At 64.7% G+C, this 22,987-nt stretch overlaps 1 protein-coding gene across 4 annotated transcripts in view; it reads right to left on the bottom strand.

Annotated features, from left to right (window-relative positions):
- PACS2 (phosphofurin acidic cluster sorting protein 2) overlaps nt 1–22,987 on the bottom strand; it is a 53,080-nt gene that overhangs the window by 5,024 nt on the left and 25,069 nt on the right. The window contains exons 2-21 of one of the 4 annotated variants that reach the window (XM_039223951.1): nt 19,265–19,352; nt 17,302–17,391; nt 16,202–16,327; nt 14,976–15,138; nt 14,351–14,424; nt 14,101–14,181; nt 12,932–12,991; nt 10,552–10,709; nt 8,628–8,718; nt 8,220–8,294; nt 7,670–7,812; nt 6,759–6,891; nt 6,440–6,544; nt 5,980–6,086; nt 5,497–5,651; nt 5,132–5,242; nt 4,753–4,861; nt 4,182–4,214; nt 1,110–1,152; nt 58–100 (exon numbers count right to left, since the gene is read on the bottom strand). In XM_039223951.1, coding sequence (XP_039079882.1) covers nt 58–100; nt 1,110–1,152; nt 4,182–4,214; nt 4,753–4,861; nt 5,132–5,242; nt 5,497–5,651; nt 5,980–6,086; nt 6,440–6,544; nt 6,759–6,891; nt 7,670–7,812; nt 8,220–8,294; nt 8,628–8,718; nt 10,552–10,709; nt 12,932–12,991; nt 14,101–14,181; nt 14,351–14,424; nt 14,976–15,138; nt 16,202–16,327; nt 17,302–17,391; nt 19,265–19,352 — 1,988 coding nt within the window. The remainder of the gene's footprint in view (nt 1–57; nt 101–1,109; nt 1,153–4,181; nt 4,215–4,752; nt 4,862–5,131; nt 5,243–5,496; nt 5,652–5,979; nt 6,087–6,439; nt 6,545–6,758; nt 6,892–7,669; nt 7,813–8,219; nt 8,295–8,627; nt 8,719–10,551; nt 10,710–12,931; nt 12,992–14,100; nt 14,182–14,350; nt 14,425–14,975; nt 15,139–16,201; nt 16,328–17,301; nt 17,392–19,264; nt 19,353–22,987) is intronic. The other 3 variants (XM_039223952.1, XM_039223954.1, XM_039223955.1) reach the window with 3 other exon arrangements.

Raw genomic sequence — 22,987 nt, 5'->3', positions numbered from 1 at the left:
TCCCACAGCGGGCGTCCCTCCCCTTCCTGGCCCCAAGGGCAGGGAGGACAGGGTTACCTGATGTGGCTGAGGACGGCTCCACTATTCCAACCTTGACCACCTAAAAGGCAACGGGATGCTGGCTGGCAGCAGAGTGGGGCTGTGGCCAGCCCGCCGGCCGGGCCGGGTCCCTGGGCTGCGCCCGGCCCCACCCTCCCTGGGGGCGCCTGGGATGGAGCAGAGACCCGGTTCTTCCGTGGCTGCACGGCTATGCTGGGGAGACTCTGCGGAGCTGCAGCACCCTCTGTGGCCGTCCCCCACCCGGGAGGGGCAAGACTCCACACTCCGGCCCACAGCAAACCGTGAGCACGTGTGGCTGGCCCGGCCAGAGGTTGGTGAGCTCCAGGCGCTGGTGTGTGGGACCCCTGTCCAGCGAGGGGCACAGGTGGCCCCATGGCCAGCACCAGGTGCCTGGTCAGAGAGCTGCTGCTCCAGACCCCTGTGTGGTCACGTTAAGTGGTGACTCATTCCTTGGTCACATGATGGTGTTGCAAGTGTCCATGGGGTTCGGGTGGGACGCCTTCGTCACTACCTAAGGTTCCCCGAGACCGGCTGGACTCCTTCCCTCCCAGGAGGGCTGGCGGGGACCCTGACGCCTGGCGGGGGTCAAACCACAGCCTGCTGTCCCCTGCGCCTGGGCCCCTCTGCCTCTGGCTCTCACAGCAGGTGCCCAGGCTGGGGGCCACATGGGGAGGTAAGCGGCTGTGAAACGTTGGGGCACCGGCCCGGCTGGTGTGGAGGAAGGTGAACTTCCCAATTTACACACACCTCAATCCCAGCACAGCTCCCAAGGGACAGACACCCCGCCGGCCCCCCTGGGGCGCCCGCCCACAGCCAAGTCTGACACAGGCCCCGTGCCCAGGCGGTGCTGGCAGGGAGCCCTCCCGGCCTCTAGGTGTGTGTGTGCGTGCAGCGGTCAGACATTCCGGGCCCAGCCCTGCTCCACGTGGGGGGAAGACAAGAAGCTTTAAGATGGGGTGGGGGGCAGATTTTAAGGAATAGTCTGCTCAAATTGGTGAAGAATGTTCTAGAACTTAAAGGTAGCACAAGCACCACAGCGGAGTACTCACCCCTACGAAGGGGATGAACTTTTGCGAAGATTCCTCGTCAGGGCTAGGAACACGAGAAACATAGTTACTCCTCCCTCAGTGGCGCCCACACCACGCCCACACCCGTCCCTGCATCGGCTGACCTCTGACCCCGGGGTCATCTCTTTGCACCTGAGGTCAAGAGGCCAGTGGGGAGCCCCACGGGAGCCTAGCTTCCTGGGAGAATCTGTTGTCCATCCCAGGTGCCCGGTGCCCCACGGGGACCCTGCATTCCCGCTCAGCCCCCGGACAGCGGCCTCCTGCGTATGTCTGGGACCCCCCCCACCCCCCGAAGACAGTGGGCTTCCTCCAGCACTTCAGGGTGACCGAGGTTTTCTCCAGATAGTCTGGGTGAAGTCCGGGCCAACTAGACAGACGAGGCTGGGGCACGGGCAGGTCGCGGGCCTGCACACACCACGCTCTGACAGAGCGACACCCCGAGAGCAGCCTGAGGGGAGATGGAGGCTTCGGGGCCGTGCTGCGGTCGGAGCTTCCCTGCGATCGCTGGTCGCAGCCTGTCCTCGGTGAAGGCAGCCATGTCCCAGGGCCCTCGGGGGGGGGGGGGCAGGGGGGCAGGGGGTTGGCAGGAGCCAAGGGGACGTGAGCCCCCTTCTGTCTTCTGTGGCCCAGGCTATGGCCCGCCCTGCCGCCCAGTTCTGCACTGGGCTGTTCGATGACGGGCCTCCAGCTGGGGGCCTGGGCTGCAGCCTGAGAGGCTCCCCCTGGGGAGGACTCGGCCACCAGGCTCCACTGGCCTCTAGGAGCGTGGGGAAGCCCCACAGGGCAGGCCCAGTCCCTGTCCCTCCTGTGGCTTCCTGGCCTCTGCGGGCCATCCTCCCAGCTCGGCTGCTTTGGTCTCACGTCCCCACACCGAAGAGCTCGCCCTCAGAAAGCGACTTTCCTGCAGACGGCTCCGCTGTGCCCAGGGGCTGGCCGGAAGGGTCCCCAGGCCCAGGGCCCCTCGGGGAGAAGCGGCTGCAGCAGCACCTGTGGGGGCTGGCCCCCGTGGGGACAGGCGCCAGCACGGAGGGCGCGCGCAGCACCCAGGGCCCTTCCGGCAGGAGCTCTGTCCCCGCTCAGCACTGCGGGAGGGGACAGCAGCCGGCAGGGCCCCAGGGCGCCACCTGGGGGGGGCGGCACCCCAGCACCGCCCTTCATATCCAAAGACGACTCGACCCGGCAAAACGTCTTCGGACAAAAGAACCTAGAGACTCAGGCCGTCCCACTGAAAATGACCAAACCCCCGCCTTTCTGACCTGAGGGGAACAGTTTGTCCACTTCAGAGAACAGCAGTTTGAACCCTGTGACCGGGCCGACTTTCGCATGCGAGGCGGCACAAGACAGGGGGTCCCTCAGGGCCTCCCCAGCCCGGTGCAGGGGAGGCTCCCACCCACGGGGCCCCAGGACCCGCCCCATGAGCCTTGTGCGGGGAGGCAGACGGAGGCGCGCAGGGGCGGACAGGAAGCGCCCCCACACAAGGGTGTAGCTGGGCTCTCAGAAGCCAAGCCGAGCTGCTGGGCCATGCAGACAACATTCAGCACTTGACACGCGCCCAGCGGGACAGGGGTGACACCGGCTTGCCTAAACTCAGGACGCAGACAGAACACACATGTGGCTCCGTGGTGAGGGCCCCTCGGTCTGGCTCACGAGACCACGAAACGTGCCTCAACACGACACTAGGGACATGAAGCTGAGGGGCACTGAGGATGTGGGGCCCCGAGCGTCCCCCGACCCTGGTGCCCTGAGGGAGCCGCCCGGGCCGCACACAGCCGGGGCGGTCTGGCCACGGCCCACGAGCTGGGTGCTGTGTAGGCCTTCTGTGCAGGTGCTCCCACGGGGCCCGCCTGCTCCTGGTCTCCTGGCCCCTCTGTTCTCCATCACCACCTGCTGACCCCCTGGCCCTGGGCTCTAAGGGTGGCCAACACACGGGGCCTTCACAGGGCTCCACCCAGGGTGTCTGGAGCCCTACCCCAGGTGCCGGTGTCACCGCTGTGACGCAGACGTGGGGGCAGGAGGCACAGGGTCCCCTAAAGCCCTGGCTTGAGGCTCAGAGGAGCCAGCGTGGGGGAGACGAGACGCTGTGGCCAGGCAGCGAAGCAGGCTGCAGGCTTCCGCAGCGGTCGGCGGGCACACCGCGGCTGGCCTTTCTTTAACTCACAAAGGCTTGTTTAGCAGGACAATGTGGGGGCTCAGACCCCTCCTCCTGGACTGTCTCAGGGTCCAGCCAGAGTGCTGTCTGGAGCCAGTGACCCTGTCCTGGTTTGTGCTTTTCCAGGAGAGAAAGAACCCAAGACCCGGGGCGGAGCAGGGCCTCGGGGGAGGGACCCGGCAGGCAGGCCGCCAGGACAGACAGGAAAGGGGGCCCCAGATGAAAGGGCAGCTGTGGGCGGGTCCTGGGGCTGTGGGTTCTTCAGATGGCGGAGCCGCCTTGGGGGTGAAAAGCCCTTTATTGCACGTGGGGTCTTAGTGGTCTGGCCTAACCCAAGGCTTGGCTGGGAGACCCTCCATGCTGTGTCGGCCGCCCGGGGTCCCGGGGCCGGGGCCACCCCGGGGCAGGCTCCCCACGTGCAAAAGCAGCACCCACGCTGTCCTTCCAGAGGGGTGACCCGAGCCAGGTGCACAAATACCATGTGCCGACAAGGAGGCCCGCACGTGGCCAGCGTGGGATCAGTGGTCGGTGTCTCATGGTGACACCCAAGCACCTGCTTCTAACGTAGGAAGTGGAGCCGCTGTGGCTTCGGACACGGAAACTCGCTGAGGGGCTCAACTCGGCCACTTCTCCAACTCGGACTCTGGGCTGAAGCGGACAGGACGGCCTGCCGGCTCTCCATCTCGGTGCCCCTTCAACCCCGCGGGCCGTGAGCAAAGTCCTGGCCCGGGGTGGCCACCTGCCCGCTGCCTGGGGGGCGGGGCCCTGCCTGGCGAGGTGCTGCCCCTCGCGGCCCACGGAGAGGTGGGTGGGGGGTAAGGGACGCACCCCACCTGCTCACACTGCTAAACAGCCCTAAAGACCAGCCTGGGGGCAGAGGGGTGCAGACCCAGGGACAGCGGTACCTGAGGGTAAAGTCAAAATGAAAGTTCTTTTTCCTTTTCAGAAAGCCACCGAGAGAGAAAACACAGACCCGTTGTTACGCGCGGGGATGCAGCTCGGGGACAGCACGGCCCTCGCGCAGGAAGAGCCGGAGCTGAGCCCTCAGGAGAGCCGTGCAGCGCCCCCAGACGTGAGCAGAGATGCTGCGGAGTCTGCAGCCCACCTCCCCGCCTCCCGGGCACTGGCCCTCGCCCACGTGGGCCCGGCAGCCGGGCCTCGGCCCGCCCTCAGCCCCAGTGCCCACCGCTGCCCTCCGCCCTGACGGCCCGGGAAGCCCAGGGTGGGGAAGGAGCCTGTGCCTGCATTCCAGGAAGCAGGTGGCTGCCTTCTTGTGAGTGACGCAGAGGGCGGCCCGGGGCTGCCACGCCCACTCACGGCTGCCCCCAAGCCCAGCCGGGTTTGTCCCTGATGGCCACCCTGAGGGGCCCCCAGTGTGCCGCCCGGGGGTCCGTGTCTGCTGTGTGGAGCCGGGTACACCCAGCCACCCCCCCGTCCCCCGCCACAGCCTGCCCAGCCCAGGGCCCAATGAGGTACCTCTTCTGCTTGTAGGTCAGCATGGCCTCTGCGATGGGCAGCTGGTGGGCGCAGTTGGCGCCCGCGATGTACTGCGTGATCCTGGACACGATGTCCGGGGTGTCCTGCACTGCAGGAGGAATTCGGGCAGGGTCCGTGGGGTGCCACGCCTCTCTCCCTCTCCACGTTTGCCCAGGAGCAGGGGCCATACCGGGGGTGGCTGAGCGGGCCCTCTGCCCTCCACCCTCAAGGGGTCCCGGGCAAGGGCAGTGAGGCCCCTACAATCTCTAGGAGCCCTCGCCCTGAGGCCCATGGTGGACAGAGGGGGGCACCAGCCGAGGCCCCGTTGCTTCTGACAGAGGCCGCGAAGCCTCGCCCGCCGGCTCTCCCTGGGCCTCACCAGCGCTCTGGGCCTCCAGCCTGTTGAACAGGTCTCTCCAGGCCAGGTCCTGGAAGAAGTTGTTGTAGCGGTAATCCACGGAGCCCAGGTACCTGGCCACGGGGTGGGAGCCTGCAGGCCACGGGGAGAGGGTCAGGCCGCAGCGCCTGCCCCACCGGAGCCCTCCCCACGGGCCCGGGGGTGTCCTGCAGGCCACAAGCGGGGCTCGGGCACCGGCCAGTCTCTCCCCCAAGACCCAGCACTCTCCGTCACGTTGACGTTTACAAGTTTCGTCATAAGACAAATGGTGTCTTCGCCCAGTGGATGACAAGGAGGCACGTGGGGTGTGTGCACAGCACAGCCCCGCCCCCATGCCAGCCCCTCACCCAGCGGGATGATGAGGAAGCGCATGTAGCCCAGCCAGTCGGGTGTCTTGTGGGACAGCTGCTCCACGAACAGCCGCAGCACGGCGCTGAGATAATGCTGCGCTCCCGCCACGGCGATCTTCACGGGGGTCGGGGGCTGGGAGTTGCAGTTGCAGCTGAGGCCCCGAGGGCAGGACACAGAGGGGACAGAGGCCTCAGGGCGCCGTCCTGCTGCCAGGACCACCCCACTGAGCCTGAGGGGGTCCCCAGCCCAGGAGGAAGCGAGCACCGTGCCCCCTGCTGGCCACACCCAGCAGCACCCCCCCCCCCCACTGCAGGAACTCCCACCAACCCCGGATCTGGACGGGGGACGGGCCGTGGGGAGCCTGTGACTGGGCTCATCTGGAGCCCGCCCACAGCCCCCAGGACAGAGCGTCAGGCCAGGCTGGGGTGCAGGGACCCCGACACACCCCCGGCCGCCTCACACGTGGCAGCTGGACTCACTATCTCTGTATCCGCGAGACGATGGTGCTGAAGGCCGCCTGGACGTCGGCCGCGGAGCACGTGCACACCACGGGGAGCGTGTGCCTCTGCAGGACTTCCGACAGGAACTGGGGATGAGGGCGCGGGGGCCTCAGAACTCCACCCGGCCTCCCTGCCGGCTCCACGCCTCGCGGGACGGCCACGGCCCCCTCCCCCCTCTGCAGGGAGGACTCCCCCTTCCCCCAGGCAGAGAGGACACCCTCCCGGCAGGGAGGCCTCCCCTCCCCCCTCTGCAGGAAGGACACCACCCCCCCCGGCAGGGAGGACTCCTCTCCCCCCTCTGCAGGGAGGACACCCCCCCGGCAGGGAGGACTCCCCTCCCCCCTCTGCAGGGAGGACACCACCCCCCCTGCAGGGAGGACTCCCCTCCCCCCTCTGCAGGAAGGACACCCCCCCTCTGCAGGGAGGACTCCCCCCCCACCTGCCCCTGCCAGTCGGAGGTGTTGACGAGAATGATGTTTTCAGGCAGCTGGTCATCAGAGATGAGGATGTGGTTTAGCTGGTCGTACACGGTCTTCCTGGGGATCTGCAGACACAGGCCCGTCCACACCAGGTGGGAAGGGGCTGCGTCCCCTCGCCGCCCAGCAGCCGCCCAGGAGTGGGAAGGACAACCCAGGCCCGCTCCTGCTCAGGAACGTGGCTTTGCTTTGGACAGAGGTCAGTGGGCTGAAGACTGCGTGGACGGTCGGATCTGGCCCCGGGTGGGTCGTGGGTGGCCGTGGCCCCTCCCGGAGACGCACCTGCAGCTGGCTCCTCGTGTCGGGGCAGCGCTCGTTGTCCAGACTGTTGGCCCGCTCGTTCTGCGGCCGGGCCGGCTGGCGCTCCTTCAGGGATGTGCTCCGGCCCCGGCGGCCGGCCTGCTTCCCCTCGGACCTGGGGGACCAGGAGAGGCTGGGGCAGGCCCGCACGCGTGCGCTCACTGCCCCAGGGAAGGGGGCTGCCGAGCACTGGGGGCAGCGGCGGATTCCCGTGGGGCGGGTGGAGGATGCGAGGGCCCATCCGCGGGGTGAGCGTGGATGGGTCAGGCACACTCACACACGTGCTTTAACCCCGGCACGAGGCCCAGTTCAACGTGTGAAAGCAGAGAAGGGGCAGGGGCGCCACACCAGCCCCGCTGCTGGGGTAGGAACGAGGGTTCTGGCCGCGGCTGGGAGTTCGGCCAGGCGCCCGAGGAAGGTGAGGAAGACGGGCCCGAGGCGCATCCCAGGGAGGGGCTCGGAGACGACCCCGAGCCCGACCAAGACGGCGGGGGGCAGGGCATGCGAGAGCCCCCTTGAGAGCATCTTCCATTGCAGAGCTGCAACGCAGCCCCGCCTCTTCGACGAGCCTGCGGGGCAGGGTCCAGGCCCCCTGGGGCTCCTGCGCTGGACCCGGTGCCACCGTGTGGGGCTCCAGCTTGACGGCACTGGGCCCCCTCCTCCCACACCGGTGCCCGGGGCCACGCGGGGGCCGCAAGGTGCAGGTGGCCGAGAACGTGAGCGGCCACAGAGACCACACCTCAGCCCCAGCAAGGGGTGCGGGGGGCCCACTGTGGGCCTCTGAGTAGGCCCACACGTCTCTGTGCTTCTCGTCTGGTCACCCGGGGCCCTGCCCGCCACACTGGCCCACGCGGGCGATGCCCAGCCGACAGCCCCCCAGGGCGTGCCGTCACCTGGTGGAGGGGATGACCAGAGACTCCGTCTTGGTGATCCGCCCACTGGGCGGCAGCTTCTCAGTGAACACATCCAGGGCCGAGGTCCCCACCTCCGGGCTGTCCTCAGGCTGTGCCGGCTGCTCCCCAGGGGCGGGGGTGCTCTGATGTGCAGAGAAGGAGGCTCATTGGGAACCCTGTGGGGGCCTCCTGAGGGTCGGCCTCCTAGGCGACGAGTCCCTGGTGTGGGTGGGGGTGCTTGGACTTTTTCTGGGCTGACAGCTCTCTGCTCTTTGCGTGCCTCTGGACACGCTGGCCTGAGGAGCCAAGCACCAGACCTCCCCCAAATCCCCCTAAAACCTGTCCTGTGGCCCTGGACACTTTCCTTGAGAACCCCCATGAGGGCACAGAGGCTACCACAGCGTGCACGGGGTCTGTGCTGACAGCCACACGGGGGACACCTATTGTCCCCAGTGACCCAGGGGACGCTGACCACGCCGTGGGGTGTAAACTAAGGACCTTGGCCTCAGAGCCCTGAGACAGGGTGTGAGTGGGCCCTGCGCCTGCTCACATGGGTCACGGTGTCAGAGACGCTGTCGCTCGGCTGCTTGCCTCCCAGGGCCCGAGTCTTCTCGGGCACGTCAGCCTGTATGGACAAGATGGGAGTCAGGATACATTTACTGGTGGGCGCTGAGGCTGGCTCACCTCTGGGCAGGGGGATCTGGGCTTGGGGGGCAGCCTGGGAAGACTGGCCAGGGCTTCCCTAGGCCGCAGGCTCGGTCTCCCCGTGACAGCCTCCTGGCATCAGGCAGGTAGGTCCCGGCCACACACAGACCCAGGAGCGCGGTTGGCTCTGGGCTGGTCTGACACTGGCTAGCAAGCAACACCCTGAGCGACCAGAGACGGGAAACCCCGGACAGCCCGCCCGAGGTCTGGGGTCCCAGCAAGAGTGCACAGTGGCCGCGTCCAGCCCGCTCACCGGACTCGGGGGCTCCTTGTGGCTCTGGACGCTGTGGATGCTCCCGATTTCCGTCTGTGAGCTGGAGTGTGACAGCCCCTCAAAGTAGGGCCTGGGCATGAGGATGGACAGAGGTCACCCTCCAGGACTCTTCCCCATGCTGATGGCTCAGCCGCTGCGCCCTGGGGTCTGGCGGCCACACAGGGCTGGTGTGGGGCAAGGGAACCACAGCCCAAGACAGGACGCCCTGCAGTCCCCGTCAGGTCAGGTCCTCCACTGGCTCTGACGTCCACAGCAGAGGACCTCATCCCCGAGACCCGGCCCCTCCCAGCCTGACACCCCCCTGGACCCGACACCCTCTCCGGCCTGACGCCCACAGCAGAGGCCCCTCCAGGCTTGCACCCTGGGCAGGGCGGCTGGTGCCCAGGCCGGTGGCTGCACCCAGCGGTCCTCCAGCCGGGGGACCTCAGGCCCCAGCTCGCAGGAGTGCAGGCTCAACAGCACAACGACGGGGCTGTCCGCAGGGTCCAGCGAACCCAGGCCGGCCAGGTCAAATGCACTGTCCCCAGCAGACAGCCGGGAGGGGGATGGGGGACACAGATTCAAAGAGACTTAGAAGCTTCTCTGGCTGGGGGCGCCTAGGGGGCTCAGTCGGCTGGGGGTCTGACTTCGGCTCGGGTCATGATCTCACAGTTCATGGGTTCGAGCCCCGCGTCGGGCTCTGTGCTGACAGCTCGGAGCCTGGAGCTGCTTCAGATTCTGTGCCTCCCTCTCTTTCTGACCCTCCCCTGCTTGTGCTCTCCTCTCTCTCTCTCTCTTTCTCTCTCTGTCTCAGAAATAAATAGAAACGTTAAAAAAAAACAAACAACTAAGTTTCTCAGGCTGGGGCGCCTGGGTGGCTTAGTCAGTTAGGTGTCTGACTTCGGCTCAGGTCATGATCTCACGGTTCGTGGGTTCAAGCCCCTCTTTGGGCTCTGTGCTGACAGCTCAGAGCCTGGAGTCTGTTTCAGAGTCTGTGACTCCCTCTCTCTCTGCCCCTCCCCTGCGTGGTTTCTGTCTCTCAAAATAAAATAAAGACATAAAAAATTGTTTTTTTTTAAAAAAAAAGCAGCTTCTCGGGCTGACACAGTGGACGGGGTGCACAGAGTCTGGTGACAGCGCCACCAGGGACGTGGAAACGTGAGAGTGAGGGCAGGACCAGGGCCTGCGGTGCCATGCAGGCTCCCAGGACAGTGAGTGCCAGCCGCCAGCGACCTGGAGGTGACCTGGGTCACCCAGAGGTGACAGAAACGAGACCCGGTCCAGCGGACGGGGGCAAAGCCCGAGGGGCCTCCGGCCTTGCTGGCTCTGCAGGTGGGTGGGTGGCAGGCAGGAAGCCAAGTGGGCCGAGCTGGACCCCCGGAGCCACAGCAAAGGCCAGAGACTGACCCTGAACCAGAGCCACAGACGCCACAGGCGCCCCCACAACAGGCCGACTGGAGGGTCAGTGGCTGCAAAGAGAGCCCCCCTCCCTGTGTGCGAGTCTCCATCCAACCGACTTCCATCAAGATGTGAAAACCAGACCCAGGAGGCTCTGGACTCCCACGTGGCCCCCCTTGGCGGCCTCCCTGGGCCCCACAGTGACGCCCCCAGGGCTGGGGCCTGCCCTCTCTGGCCTGCCCAGGCTGACGCCCTGCTCCTTGGGGACACGCCCGCTCCCCGCCTCTGCACCCAGGGAGGCCTTGCGACCCCAGCAGCCTGTCTCCCCACGAGACGGAAGGGCCCCTCCTGTGACGGGTGCCTCGCTCGGCCCCACCGGGACCCCAGGAAGACCCGAGCACCCGCCGCACGCAGAGCCCGCACCCCTCCATCCCTGAGCCCCCAAGGCCTCCCGACCGCTCTCCTGTCAGCATGCTTAGCAGGGGCTGCAAAGCGAGCTCCCCGCGACGCCCGGGCCGGCGCTCACCGCAGCCGCGGCTTGGGGGCGCTGAGCACGCTGTCATCCTCCTCCAGGTCGGGGCCGCTGTCGCTGGCGCGCTCCACGTCCAGCGCGTCACACAGAAGGTCCAGGTCCTCCTCCGCCTCGCGGACACGCTCCGCGGGGTCCTGCTCGCAGTCCAGGACCTAGGCGACAGCAGGTGCGTGGGCGAGCCGGCTCGGCGGGGCCCCTCAGCGGGACAGGCGGGAAGACGGTGCCGAGCCGCCGGAGGCCCTTGTGCAGCACATGCCAGCAGCCCGGGTGTGCCAGGCGCTGGGGTCACATGCGGGGCCGCCGGCCGCCGGGCACGGCTGTGTGGCCAGCAGCACGGCCCCGCGTGGGGTTCCCTCCCCGGGGTCTCCCTGGCCCTTCCCTGCCCCCTCCGCCTCCTCAGGCTCCCACGGAACCCACTTCTGTCCCTCGTCCAGAACGCCACAGAGATGGAGCCACACGGCAAGCGGCCCCCCGCGTGGCACTTCTCGGACCCGGTGGACACGTGAGAGCGTCCGCCTCGCGTCTGCCCGCGAGTCCTCGCTGCTGCGCGCCCCGAACGCGGCCCGCGGTCTGACCCGCTGCCAGGGGTGGAGGTCCTGGGGTTTGCTGCCCCAGACGAAGCCTCCGTGACTGCCTGCCGGTCTCTGCGTGGACGCGCGTGGATCTCTCGACTGTGGATGCCAGGAACGCCAACGCTGGCGGAATCACTTGGAGGAGTGTAGGCGGCTCTCCGCCTGCACGCCGTGTCTGGGGTTCCACACCCTCGCCAGCATTGCCTGCTCCGCTCGAAGTCGCAGCCGCTGGCGGGCGGCGCCTGTGTACCGGTGAGGCTCTCACTTGCGCCTCCCGGACACCCCGCCGTGCTGAGCGTCTTATCGCAGGGTGGCCGGCTGTTTTGATATCTTCTTGGGAGAAAACGTCTCATCAGACTCTCTGACCAACTGTTATGCTGAATAATTAATTTCTTACCCGTGTAGTCTTTTTATTTTGGGTTGGAAGCGTGCTCTCCACCTTCTGGGTACTAGTCTCGTGTCGGGTCTAAAATCTGTAAAAACCTTCTATCCTACGGCCGCCAATTCATCTTTGGGACGGCTGCTCAGAGCACAGGAGTTTTACGTTTTGAGGGTCCAACCACCTGTTCTCTCTTTGGCTGCTGGTGCTTCCGGTGTTCCATCCAAGCCACTGCCCGGCCCGTCCACGGACACCACTCCTCTGCCTTCCCGAGACGCCCACGGCGTACAGCCTTGCACTGGGTCCTGGATCCACTTCAAGTCAGTGTTCACACACAGTGCGAGGCAGGGGTCCCGCTTCTCTCTGGCACGTCAGAACCTAGCTGTGCCATCGCTGTGCTGTAATGCCTATTCTTCCCCTGTCAAGTAGTCTCAGCAATCTTGTCCGAAATCAGTTGGCCATAAATAGAAGGATTTAGGGCGCCTGGGTGGCTCAGTCGGTTGAGCGTCCGACTTCGGCTCAGGTCATGATCTCATGGTTTGTGAATTTGAGCCCCGCGTCCGGCTCTGTGCGGACAGCTTGGAGCCTGGAGCTGCTTCTGATTCTGTGTCTCCCTCTCTCTCCAACCCTTCCCTGTTCACGCTGTCTCTCTCTCTCTCAGAAATAAACATTAAAAAAAATTTTTTTTTAAAGATGATTTATTCTATGTAATCTGAGTCCCTTGCGTTTCTACAAGTTTTTGGACCAGCTGGTCTGGCAGCTTAGGAGGTGACAGGGACTGTCCTGAGTCTGGGGGGCAATCTGGGGGGAGCCCGACTCCAGCGCCTGCGCCCGGGGGCCTCCCGTGTGCGCATGAGTGGCCGTCGCCCTCAGTTCTGCCACATCCACATGTGGCGGTGACACCTGGGACACTTACCTGCCACCTCTCCCGGGTGTATACAGAACCCACGGACTAGTTTCCCTCTGCCCACGTTAACGGTAAAACCAAGAATTTTTCTTCTGGTCATAAAGGTGGGCAAACCCATCACTGCACACTTGGTGCAGCAAACAGCTACGAGAGGGAGCTCGAGTGCCACGGCGCGTCCGTGGTGGCGGCTGGGTGTGTGCTGACGGGGCCCCCGGAAGCTGCTCTTTGCTCAGCTCTGCAAACCTGAAGCCGCTCCAGCATACAGGCGGCTGAGAACCAACCAGAACACAGAACTCGTGGCCGCACCCGAATGTGGTCCAGCTCCCTCCCGGTCTGCTCACTGCATTGTGATTTGAGGGACGCTCGGGCAGCCGCTGCTCGACCCCCGAGGTGTCGTGGGGGCCGGGGGACCCAGGACTGTCAGAGCAGAGCCAAGACGCAGTCCAGGTGCCCCCAGAGCCCTGGCCTCGCCGGGACGCCCACCGTGGGCCAGGGGTGCGGGCGGACCCCACTCACCTCGTCTGACACTTTAAACCTCCGCAGCAAGGCCACAACCTTCTGCTTGAAGTTCTGCTGCTGCAAGACCAGCGAGGACAGAATCAGAACCGAAGGGCGAAGGGGCGGGGTCCCTGCCGAGGGCGCGGCCAGCCGCTGCAGCTGGCGGCAGGGAGGCGCGGATGCACAGCCTGACCCGGCTGTGCGAGCGCGGCTCTCACTTGCCAACAGCACTGGCCCTTTGCCAGCATTTGGGACCCCAGTGGCACTGGACTTGGGGACAGACCTGGGAGGGGTGCCGAGAGGGGCGCAGGGGGGCGTGCGCCTCCTGTCACCGGCCCCTTTCTGTGGCACCACCTCCCTCCTGTGGGACCCAGGGGTGGACACGGGCGGGGCGGCGGGGACGCGGAAGCCTCAACAGAGACCACAAGCTCCGTGTGTGCCCAGTGCTGCTCTGGGCCTCAGGGTGCGAGCTCTGGTCACGAGTGCGACAGCCGCCCTTAGCCACCCTCAAGGGGGCGGCCCTAGCAGAGGGGGCCCACGCTCCCCTGCACGACCCTCAATGTGAATGGAGGCTCACACGGGTGCCGCCCCACCCGCTGTGCCAGGGCCTCCAGAGGGGGTGGGGAGGAGTCTGGGCTTGGGCGCCATGGCCCCCTCTCCTCGAGGCTCCCGTGTCCACCACCGTGCAGGACGTCCCCCACACAGGAGCCGCATGGCTCTGGGAACTCTCCCAGTGGTGGGCGCCCCGTGATGGGCTGAGGCCCCCGCGTGGAGCTTTCCCCCTGGAGGAGAAGCCCCGCGGGCCTGCCCACCCCCAGGGCCCCTGTGCCGGGCGGGCGGGCCAGACGCTGAGCAGAAACAAGGGAAGGGGACAGCCTCCCAGCTCTGCTGCTGCAGTGGCCTGAGCAGTGGTGGTCTGGGAACACAGGCACCCCCCCCCCCCGCCTCCTCTCCTGCCCCAGGGGCCAGAAGCAGCAGCCTGGGGTGAGGCCTAGACCCTGCCAGGGAGGCTCTGAAGGACCATGGTCAGCGGCTCGAGGCGGCGTGTTCACATAGCATCTAAGGGACTGGGCCTCAGGGGAAGCCAGCAGGGCCAGGCCAGGGGGCAGCCTCACCTCCCAGCCCCCCACCCGGGGCCCCCCGACCCCCACCCTCCCCCAGTGTTAGTAAAACCAGTTTCCACCGACCCTGGTCATGGACGCCGTTCTTACTATCGATCTCCGCTGCTTCTTGGGCTTGCCCACATCGAAGTCTTCCTCGTCCAAGTCCTTGGGGAGACAGGGAGCCCCGGGCTGGGAGGGCCGTACCTGCAGGTCTGCACCCCCGCCTCTACCTCCCCTCCCAGCGCCGCCTGCACTGGGGACCAGCGGGAGCGCCCTGGGCTGTCTGCTGGGGGCTGCAGGGAGCCCTGAGGCCGCACGGGCCACACCCAGTTACCTGCCCTTGCACGGCATCATCACTGGCCTCCTGCTCGGAGGAGAAGCTCTCATACTCCTCCTCAGAATAGTTATCTACGGAATGAGCAAACAGAATGGGGAGCCCCTTGAGATTCCGACCGGTGTCCCGGCAATGAGGCGGCAGCCAGAGGACCGGCCTTCCGGGCACATGGGAGCCACAGCACTTCCGGGTGGGGGCAGGGCCTCACCGCTCCACTCCCACAGCAGCCCCCACGGGCCTCAGACACTTGAGCCTGGACCTTGTGCCTGACTGTGTCCCCCACGGGCCTTCCCACACCTCAGGGGGACAGTGGCCCCATGGTGATGGCAGCAACAGCCATGCTGGCACCTGTGCCAGACCCTGGAAGGCACTGCGGTCAGCTCCATGACCTCCGCTGAGCTTGCAGAGCTGGGACGCGGGGCAGAGTTGGGACGTGGGGCACAGAGCTGGGACATGGGGCACAGGGCGCGGGGCACAGAGATGGGATGCGGGGATGGGACCCCCAGGCCAGGCGTCCAGAGCAGGCATGATGTTGCTGTCAGGCTGCAGCCCAGAGGGAAACCCACAAACCCTCTCGGCCCCTCCCCGGCTTCTCAAACCCAGCAGGACAGGAAGGCAGACGCACCTGCGGACTTGGCCTTGGGCCCAGCCTGCATGGCGCTGTCCTCATGGTCAATGGGCTGGCTGGACAGGGAGAAGATCCAGATCTCAGCCACCTTCACCGAGGCCTCCTTGATGCTGCTGCAGAGGCTCAGAATCTGGCCGCCCTCGGACGGGTGCTGCATCACCTGGGGGCAGAGCTCAGCTCTAGAAGGCTCCACAGGGCAGGGCCAGCACCTGGCAGCCCCACCTCCTGGGTGCGTGTGAACAAGGGCAAACAGCAGGCAAGAGACAGGACTGGGGGGCAGCGGCACAAGAGGCTCTGGGAGAGGGTGTTCCGGTCACAGGAGGCCACCGGCCAAGAGCTGGGGGTCGGCACTGACTGGGACTGAGGCTGCCAGAGAGGGGAGGGACTTCAGCAGCCAACACTGGGACTTTGGGCCACCAACCCCCGGGATCCAAGTCCAGGGGCCTATGTCTGTGGGGGCCCATGAAGGACCGGCCAGCAGCATGGGCTAGGGCTAGGGCTCGGGCTGCAAAGCCAGCACCCGCCAGGCAGGCCCACCAGGGAGAGGGGCACCCGCCTCCGCGCACCCGTGGTAACAGCCTGCGGCCCACACTGGTCCCTCAACCCAGCACTGCCATCGTCTGAGCCCCGCGTGGGAGTCCCGGGCCACATGAGGACGGCGCAGGGTCAGCCTGGCCACCCACTCACACGTGCCACCCTGCCCTGCCCCAGGCGGGCACTAGCACAGCTCTGTGTGGGCATCAAATTGGCCTAGACAGCACGGACTGCCACCCCACAGTGGCGGAGACCCCACAGCACAAGAGACACCAGGGCCCACCCCACGGCTCCCAGAGGCCCCGGGAGAGGCTCAGAGCTCCGTTCCTGAGCCCCGCACCAGCCACACCGTGGGACGCCAGGTCCTCCAGGACAAGGTGGCATCGGTCAGTCGGGTGCTGTTCTGATGAACAGCCCTTGATACCCCAGGGAGCTTCCTGATACGTCAACCCCTGACCCAGAGCAAGCACGCGCCACCCTCCTAGGCAGGGCCGCTGGAAGGGAATGTCCCGGGAGGGACCAGCTGGGGCGGGGGTGCTTGCCAGACACTCCCTCCAGAAGAGCGCGGGACGGACCCACACTGGGCCAGGATCTACCCTTGGCCAAAGGGCAGCCCGGCCACCCAGGCCGTCGGGTCGGGGCACACGGAGGGGGTGGGGTGGTCAGCCGGCCGAGCAGGGTGTGCTCACCTCGGCCATGTTGATGGAGCCCGCTGCCAGCGTCTTGTAGCCCAAGATCGTTCGGTTTTTGTACCGCTTTCTCCGCTGCAGCATGATCTGAAGCTTGTTGCCTTCTCTTTTCAAGAAGTGAGGGTACTGCAGAGAGGGGGAGTCACCCGCCATCTGTGCCAGCCACCACGCCAGCCAGGCTCACTCCTCGCCGGGCCACCGTGTGCCTCAGCCAGGGACACAGTAAAAGCCGCCGCTGGCAGATGTGAGCAGACTGCCGGGCCTCTGGGCAATCAGTGGGGCTGTGGCCACCCAGCACAGCTGCCCACGATGCAGACTGCAGAGGGCATGGGCCTGGAGCTGGGCTGGTCCAGGCTGCCCTGCCGAGCAGGCCGGGGCTGCTGCCACAGGGCTCCTGCGCCCGAAGCAGAGGCCATACACTGTGCACAGCTGTCATGGCCCCGGAGCTGAGCTCCTATGAGGGTGGACTGCACTGCACACCTTGTGAACGACACTCCCATACAACTGGCCCCTCAAAAAAATTCAGCACGTAACCCAGAAGGTCCTGTGGCGGCCAGAACTAGGGTCACGAGCCCCCTGCCCCAGGCACAGCCAGGCAGGCCTGGGCGGGCGGGGCTCTCACCGGAGGAGAGACTCGATCTGGCACCACAGCAGCTCATCTTTAAAGCCAGTGTGTGACAAGGGTGGCAGCGACCCTCAAAACAGCCCCACAAAGAGGAAGGGAGGCCAGTGCTCCGGGGGTCCCAGGGCAGGGCTGCTTCCTGCTGGGGGGCGCGTGCCTCGGTTGGTTGCACTGAACCCAGCACGCTTCAAAGGGGCCTGAACTTGCAGTACTGAGGGTCCGTATATTCTCCCCGCCTCTTCTACACATGGGAACAATATGGCCTTTTTAAAAAGGTTTTCTTTATTTCAGTAACCTCTGCACCCAACGGCTCGGACTCACAACCTCCGCCGACGGAGCCAGCCAGGTGCTCCCAACACGGCCTTCTGAGGGGGTGTAGGTCTCACTACGTTCTCCTCCCGGAAGGAGCAGGAGGGAAAACTCTAACCGAGCGCGCGCGCGCATCCTCTAAGGGGCCCGGCGGGGAGGGCAGGCCCACCTGCAGCGAGAACGTCAGCGCCAGGTCGGTCTCCACTTGTCCGCTGGGGGGCAGCATGATCTCATGGGACCGCAGGATCCGCTTGGAGCCCTGGGATACAATAGCACAGCTTCTCACGGGGGGGGGGGGGGACCGAGCGGGGGCTCCCGAAACCGCTCAGGATGAAGAGCCACAGGCCGGGCAGGGGCTTAAAAGCGCCCACGTCCTTCGACCCTCCGAGCCCTCCTGTTGCTGACCACGGTGTGGCAGGGACCGCCTTCCGCGTGACAGAGCAGCAGCGGGGTCAGGGGAAAATGGGCAACACCTGGAAGGGCAGGTGTGCGAGAGGCCAAGCGTTTCTGAGGGTGATGCCTCCCCAGGAAGCAAAACATGGTGCAAGGTGTGATGATTAACACCCGGCACGGGTACCACCACGGGGACCAGATGAGGCGTCTAGAAATACAGCCGCAAACACACAGACACATGCACAAAACCCCGTGTATGATGAGGTCTCAGATACCAGGAGAGGCTAATCACTGAACAGCTGCAGGAAGAGAATAGCCAGTCATTTGTACAAACACAGATCCTAACCTCAAACTCTACCAAAATTAATCCCAAATGCATTAAAGATGTTCCTCACAGTATTGTTTTACCCAGAGGCACCTGGGGGCCCAGTCGGTTGAGCGTCCGACTTCCGCTCAGGCCATGATCTCACGGTTCGTGGGTCTGAGCCCCGCGTCGGGCTCTGTGCTGACGGCTCAGAGCCTGGAGCTGCTTCGGATTCTGTGTCTCCCTCCCTCTCTCTGCCCCTCCCCCACTTGCACTCTGTCTCTCTCAAAAATAAACCATAAAAGAAAATTTTTAAACGGCTGTCCCAACATGGACAGAGCAGGAGAACGTGGACCGACCGGGAGGCTGAATCCTGAGTGCAGGAAGCCACGGGACGGACACGGTGTGGCCCCACATCTGCAGGGCACCAAGAGCAGGTGGGTTTGGAGCCACAAAGGAGAGCAGTGGCTACCGGGGGGGGGGGGCCTGAGACGGCTGCCCAAGAGGAGGGTGCAGAGAAGCGGCCGAGAGCAGGAGCAGGCGTGGGTGCAGGACAAAAACAACAGGACGGCGGGTGACGAGCAGTGGGGAGGGGTCCCGGGCACAGCTGTGCGGGCGGGTGGACGGCTCAGGACCACATGGCACTGGCTACTCCCAGCCCACGCGGAGTGATAAAGTGTGTGGACCAGCACCCCTGCCCCTGAGCTCACAGAGTCCGTGAGTGGGGGCTCCAGCAGCCTGAGCCGGGGGTGAAGCAAGCACTGTGTCCCGTGGGGCTGATGGTCTGGGGGCTCCAACGTGAGGCAGAGCTGCAGGGGGGCCACTCGGAGGAGGTGCCAGCACGTGCGGACGCCTGTGAGCATGGCCCCTGGGAGAGGGAGGGGTCCGCAGAGCCGGCCCATCGGTGGGGGCCGCGTCTGCAAAAGGCCATGTGAGGCACGGTATGAGCAGCCGAGGGCTGAGAGCCCCCGGACTTGGGAAGTGGATGAGGAGCTGGTGTCCCTGAAGGAGACCCTCCTGCACGGTGGCCGGGGGCTGGGTGAGGGCGGTGCTGAGGGTCACTGTCCCCCAGGGTGGGTCCTCCCGGAACAGTGAGTGGTTCCAAGGCAGGGTCCTGTGAGGACCAGAGGGACAGAGAGGGGGTGAGGACGAGAGGTGGGCACGGCCGGGCTGGCCCTGGGTCAGGGCTGGTGGAGAAGGGCCAGCTGGTGCCAGGCATACATGTGAGGGTGTGGCGGCCGGCCTGCACCACGATTCTGCTCTGGGAAGGCGCACGTGCGAGTGACCTGTACACGGACTTCCCTTCACGGGGATGTGGGGTCCAGCCATGCCGAGCATCAGGGCCCTCCTCCAGGTGAAGCACCGGGGGCGGGGGCCTGCCGGGCAGCCGGGCCCACCATCTCCCGGCGGCGCGGCAGGCTGCGCTGATGCCCACCTGCATCTTGACGGCGATCACCACGGAGACGAGCTCCTTCTCCAGCTCTGTGAACACCACCAGCTTCTTCAAGGTCAGGCTGCACAACCTGCCGGGGGCACAGGGCTGCTCAGTCCGGCCCGCACCCGCCCGCGGCTCCTCGAGCCCGGGGAGGGCGGGCCCTCGGCAGCTCCAGCCCCAGGTGTGGGCCTCCCGTCTCCCCGGGGCCCTCGGCCAGGCCCAGGGCCGCCCTCAGGGCTCCCTGCCCGTGGTGCGTGCCACTCGGCAGCCCCTGCTCCAGGCGGTTCCAGGGGCGAGTCTCCTGCTTGTGCGGGAGGCTGGACGCAGGTCTGTGGGCAGGGGAGTGCGGGGAGGGGCGCGTGGACCCGGATGGGCCCCCAGTACCAGGTGCGGGCTGCCCACCGGAAGCCCAGCTACCGCAGCAAGGCCCCGCCCTCGGCCCCGCCCCTCACTTCGACCCGCCCACCGGGCCTCCCGGCCACGCCCCCTCTAGACCACGCCCCGGCCCCGCCCCTCATCTTGACCCCAGGGCTGCACCAAGGCCCTGAGCCGCCCCGACCGTCCCCTCCTCACACCTCCTCCCCGCTCGGAGCTCAGGGGCCCGGGGGCACGCCCGCACTGCGCCCCGAGGTCCCTGGGCGCCCTTCCCTCTGCTGTCGCTGCAGCGTGTGCTTCGCACACCTGACATCACAGGACCCCGTCCACGCAGCCTGGACTTCTGAGAGGCGGCGGCCCCTGAGGGCCCCCAGAACCCAGCTAGGGAGCCCGGGCAGGGGGGATGGGGGGCAGCGGGGGGCAACACGGAACTCGGCCGGATCTCCCTCTGCGGCTCCCTGAAGCCCTAGCCCGGTTCCTTCCCCGGAAGCCGGTGAGCTGCTCCTGCGACAGGTGCACCTGGGGTCAGGGCCGCCACGCCTGCCACACAGCTCCGCTGCCGGGACGGGCCCCAGACCCCTGTGCCGGCACCGGCCTGTTTCGGAGAGACACTGTCTGTGCCCCGCTGAGTCGTCACTCAGTCTCCGAAGGGTGCGTCTAACCCCGAGCAGCAGGACAGGCGTGGCTGTGGCCAGGACAGGGGTGCGGCCGTCCGCTGACCTCAGACAGTCCGCCTGCTCACACTTCTACATCCAGACAGCAGGGAGCGACCCTGTGAGGCAGGTGGCCTCCAGTCTGGATACGGGGCCCTGGGTCGAGAGGGGGCAGGGTCCTGGGGGCCTGTGGTCAACGGTGTGGCCTTGGAAAGTTCCATGGGCTCCCTGAGCACTTGCCAACCACCCATGGGGCAGAGACACGCACCATGGTCCTGGGCATGGAGCAGACACCCCACCGCCATTCTGGGCATGAAGACCCTCCTGTTCTGTGTTTTATTAGATTCTGTATTTACCTATTTGACATCCATTAATTATAGGGCGAACTCATGGCCAGGCCCGTTACATCTCCCCTGAATCCAGAGCCCAAACTCTGAAGCCCTCCTTAACCCACCCTCAACACCAACCTACTATCCCCTGCCCTAAACACCCATGGCCAGCCCCCAGGACCTGCTGCCTTCTGTATCTAGGGACAGTAAAAGACAGTAAACTCTCCTCTCAACGGCAGCCACCTCTCTGATAAGCCAGGACAGGCACAAACCATGCCCTCCCGTCCTGGGCCGAGCGCCAGGCTGTCACAATGCGGCACTCAGGGCCACTGCACTCCACTGAGCCCACAGGAGCCAGACACAGATGTGAGGGCCTCCCGGGCAGCAAGGCAGGTGACTGGCAGCAGGAGGCTCCAGGCTGGGATGTGTCCCTGACGGTCCCTGACGGTCCCCGACGGTCCCCGACACATGCACCCTGGGGAAGCCCAGCCTGCTCTGCCCGGTGGGCCACTCTGAGTCTGCAGAAACAGACTGCAAAGATGTCACGTAGAGCCAGAGTTGCTTCATCTCTAAAAAACAGAAGTCACGTAAAGTGTGTTCTCTGACCCACAGAGACTCAGCTAGAAATCAACAGTAGAGGGGCACCCGGCCAGCTTGGTCGGTGGAGCGCAAGACTCTTAATCTCAAGGTCAGGACTTCGAGCCCCATGTTGGCTGCGTAGCCTATTTAAAACCAAAACAAAAAACCCAAACAAACAAAAAGAAATCAACAGTAGACAGGCGGCTGGTAACGCCAACCACTGGGGACAGTAGGCAGCACTCCGGCCCAGGAGGAAAGTTCAGGGGAAGCCAGAAGTACTTTGTGGGCTTGTGATCCGAGCACAGACCCCGGGAGGCAGCTACACCCGGTCCTGAGCTCGCTCACGCTGGGCAGTGAGAAGGGTCTCAAGTGCCCGGGCTGGGCTCCACCTCACTACCCCGGGAAAGGAGCCAACGGAGCCCAAAGCGAGCGGGGCCAGGAAATAAGAAGACAAAAGCAGAAATGAAATCAAAGATAAAAAAAAATACGGAAATAAAATGTAGAGTAAAGGATAAAATAAAAACAAAATCTAGTTCTTTGGGAAGAGCAATGAAATTGATAAGACCTGTAGCCCAACAAAGAAAAGAAAAGACAAAACCACCAATACCAGAAACGAAAGGAGGTCCAGGGGTCTCATCAACAAGAAGCCCAGGAGGGGGACTGGGAGCCTGGACACAATGTGACAACTCTAACAACGTGTCTCCGTACGCAGTGCTATCCCGAAGCTACACACTGCGGCTGATCGTGAACAGATCATCTGAACAGCCTAATCCATCAAAGAAGCTGAACAGCGAGCCACCTTCTGAAAAAGAAAACTCCAGGCGGACTTAACCTGACACCAAAAGGTGAAACACCATCAATCCCACGTCATGTCTCCCAGAAAACAGAAGAGGAAGAACTACTTCTCAGCTCATTCTGAGGTCAGCAATTACCCTGACGCCAACACCAGATGAAAACATACAAAAAAGAAAACTGTAAACCAATATTCCTTTATGAAGACACACGTAAAGATCTTCAACCAGATACTAGCAAACTGAACTCCTTATACATGAAAAGGAACGAATATAATCTGCCACCACTATGTAGGTTTGTTCCAGGAATTCTAGGCCTGGAATTTGTAACCAATCAATGTAATTAACCCCACCGACTGGCTAAGTAAAAAAAAGCAAAATCTCCTCAACTGATTTTTAAAAATTGACAAAATTCAACTCCATTTGTGATTAAAACTCTTGGAGAACTAGGGGCAGACGGCGCACCCTGAACGGCCAGTGTCATGCTGGGGGCGGGACAGCAGAGACAGGCCTCCCCCTCAGCCGCCCGGCACACAGAGGAAGGGCTGCCCGCGCCATAAGGCAAGAAAAGGCAACGAAAGTCACGCTGGTTGGAGGGGAAAACACAGCTTTGCTTACAGACGGCACAACAGCGTATGCAGCATACCCCCAAGGAAATGGGAAAACGTGAACTCCCCCGAACTAATGAGCTTATTAGCAAGATCACAGGATACAAGTTCAACAGATAAACAGTCCCAGGTCTACATATTAGCAACGAACGACTAGAAGTCAGCTTCCTAAAACTTGCATTTGTAGGAACTCCAAGCCAAATGGAAACACCTGAACATGAGGCCAGTGCAGGACCTGCCGGCGGATGAGAGAGGCCGCGGGGCTCAGGGGTGGCCTGAGCTGCTGCACGGGCACCAGCGTGCAGACCAGACCTGCAGGCTTAGCACCCGTGAAATCCCGGCACGACTCTTTGGCACCTCCCAGTGAGCTGGTTTTCAGGTTCACACG

Source organism: Hyaena hyaena, unplaced genomic scaffold, assembly GCF_003009895.1.
Source record: "Hyaena hyaena isolate Hyena2069 unplaced genomic scaffold, ASM300989v1 scaffold_1514, whole genome shotgun sequence".
Classification (NCBI taxonomy): domain Eukaryota; kingdom Metazoa; phylum Chordata; class Mammalia; order Carnivora; family Hyaenidae; genus Hyaena; species Hyaena hyaena.
The sequence above is the reverse complement of the archived record's forward strand: the minus strand, read 5'-3'. Positions and strand labels throughout refer to the sequence as shown.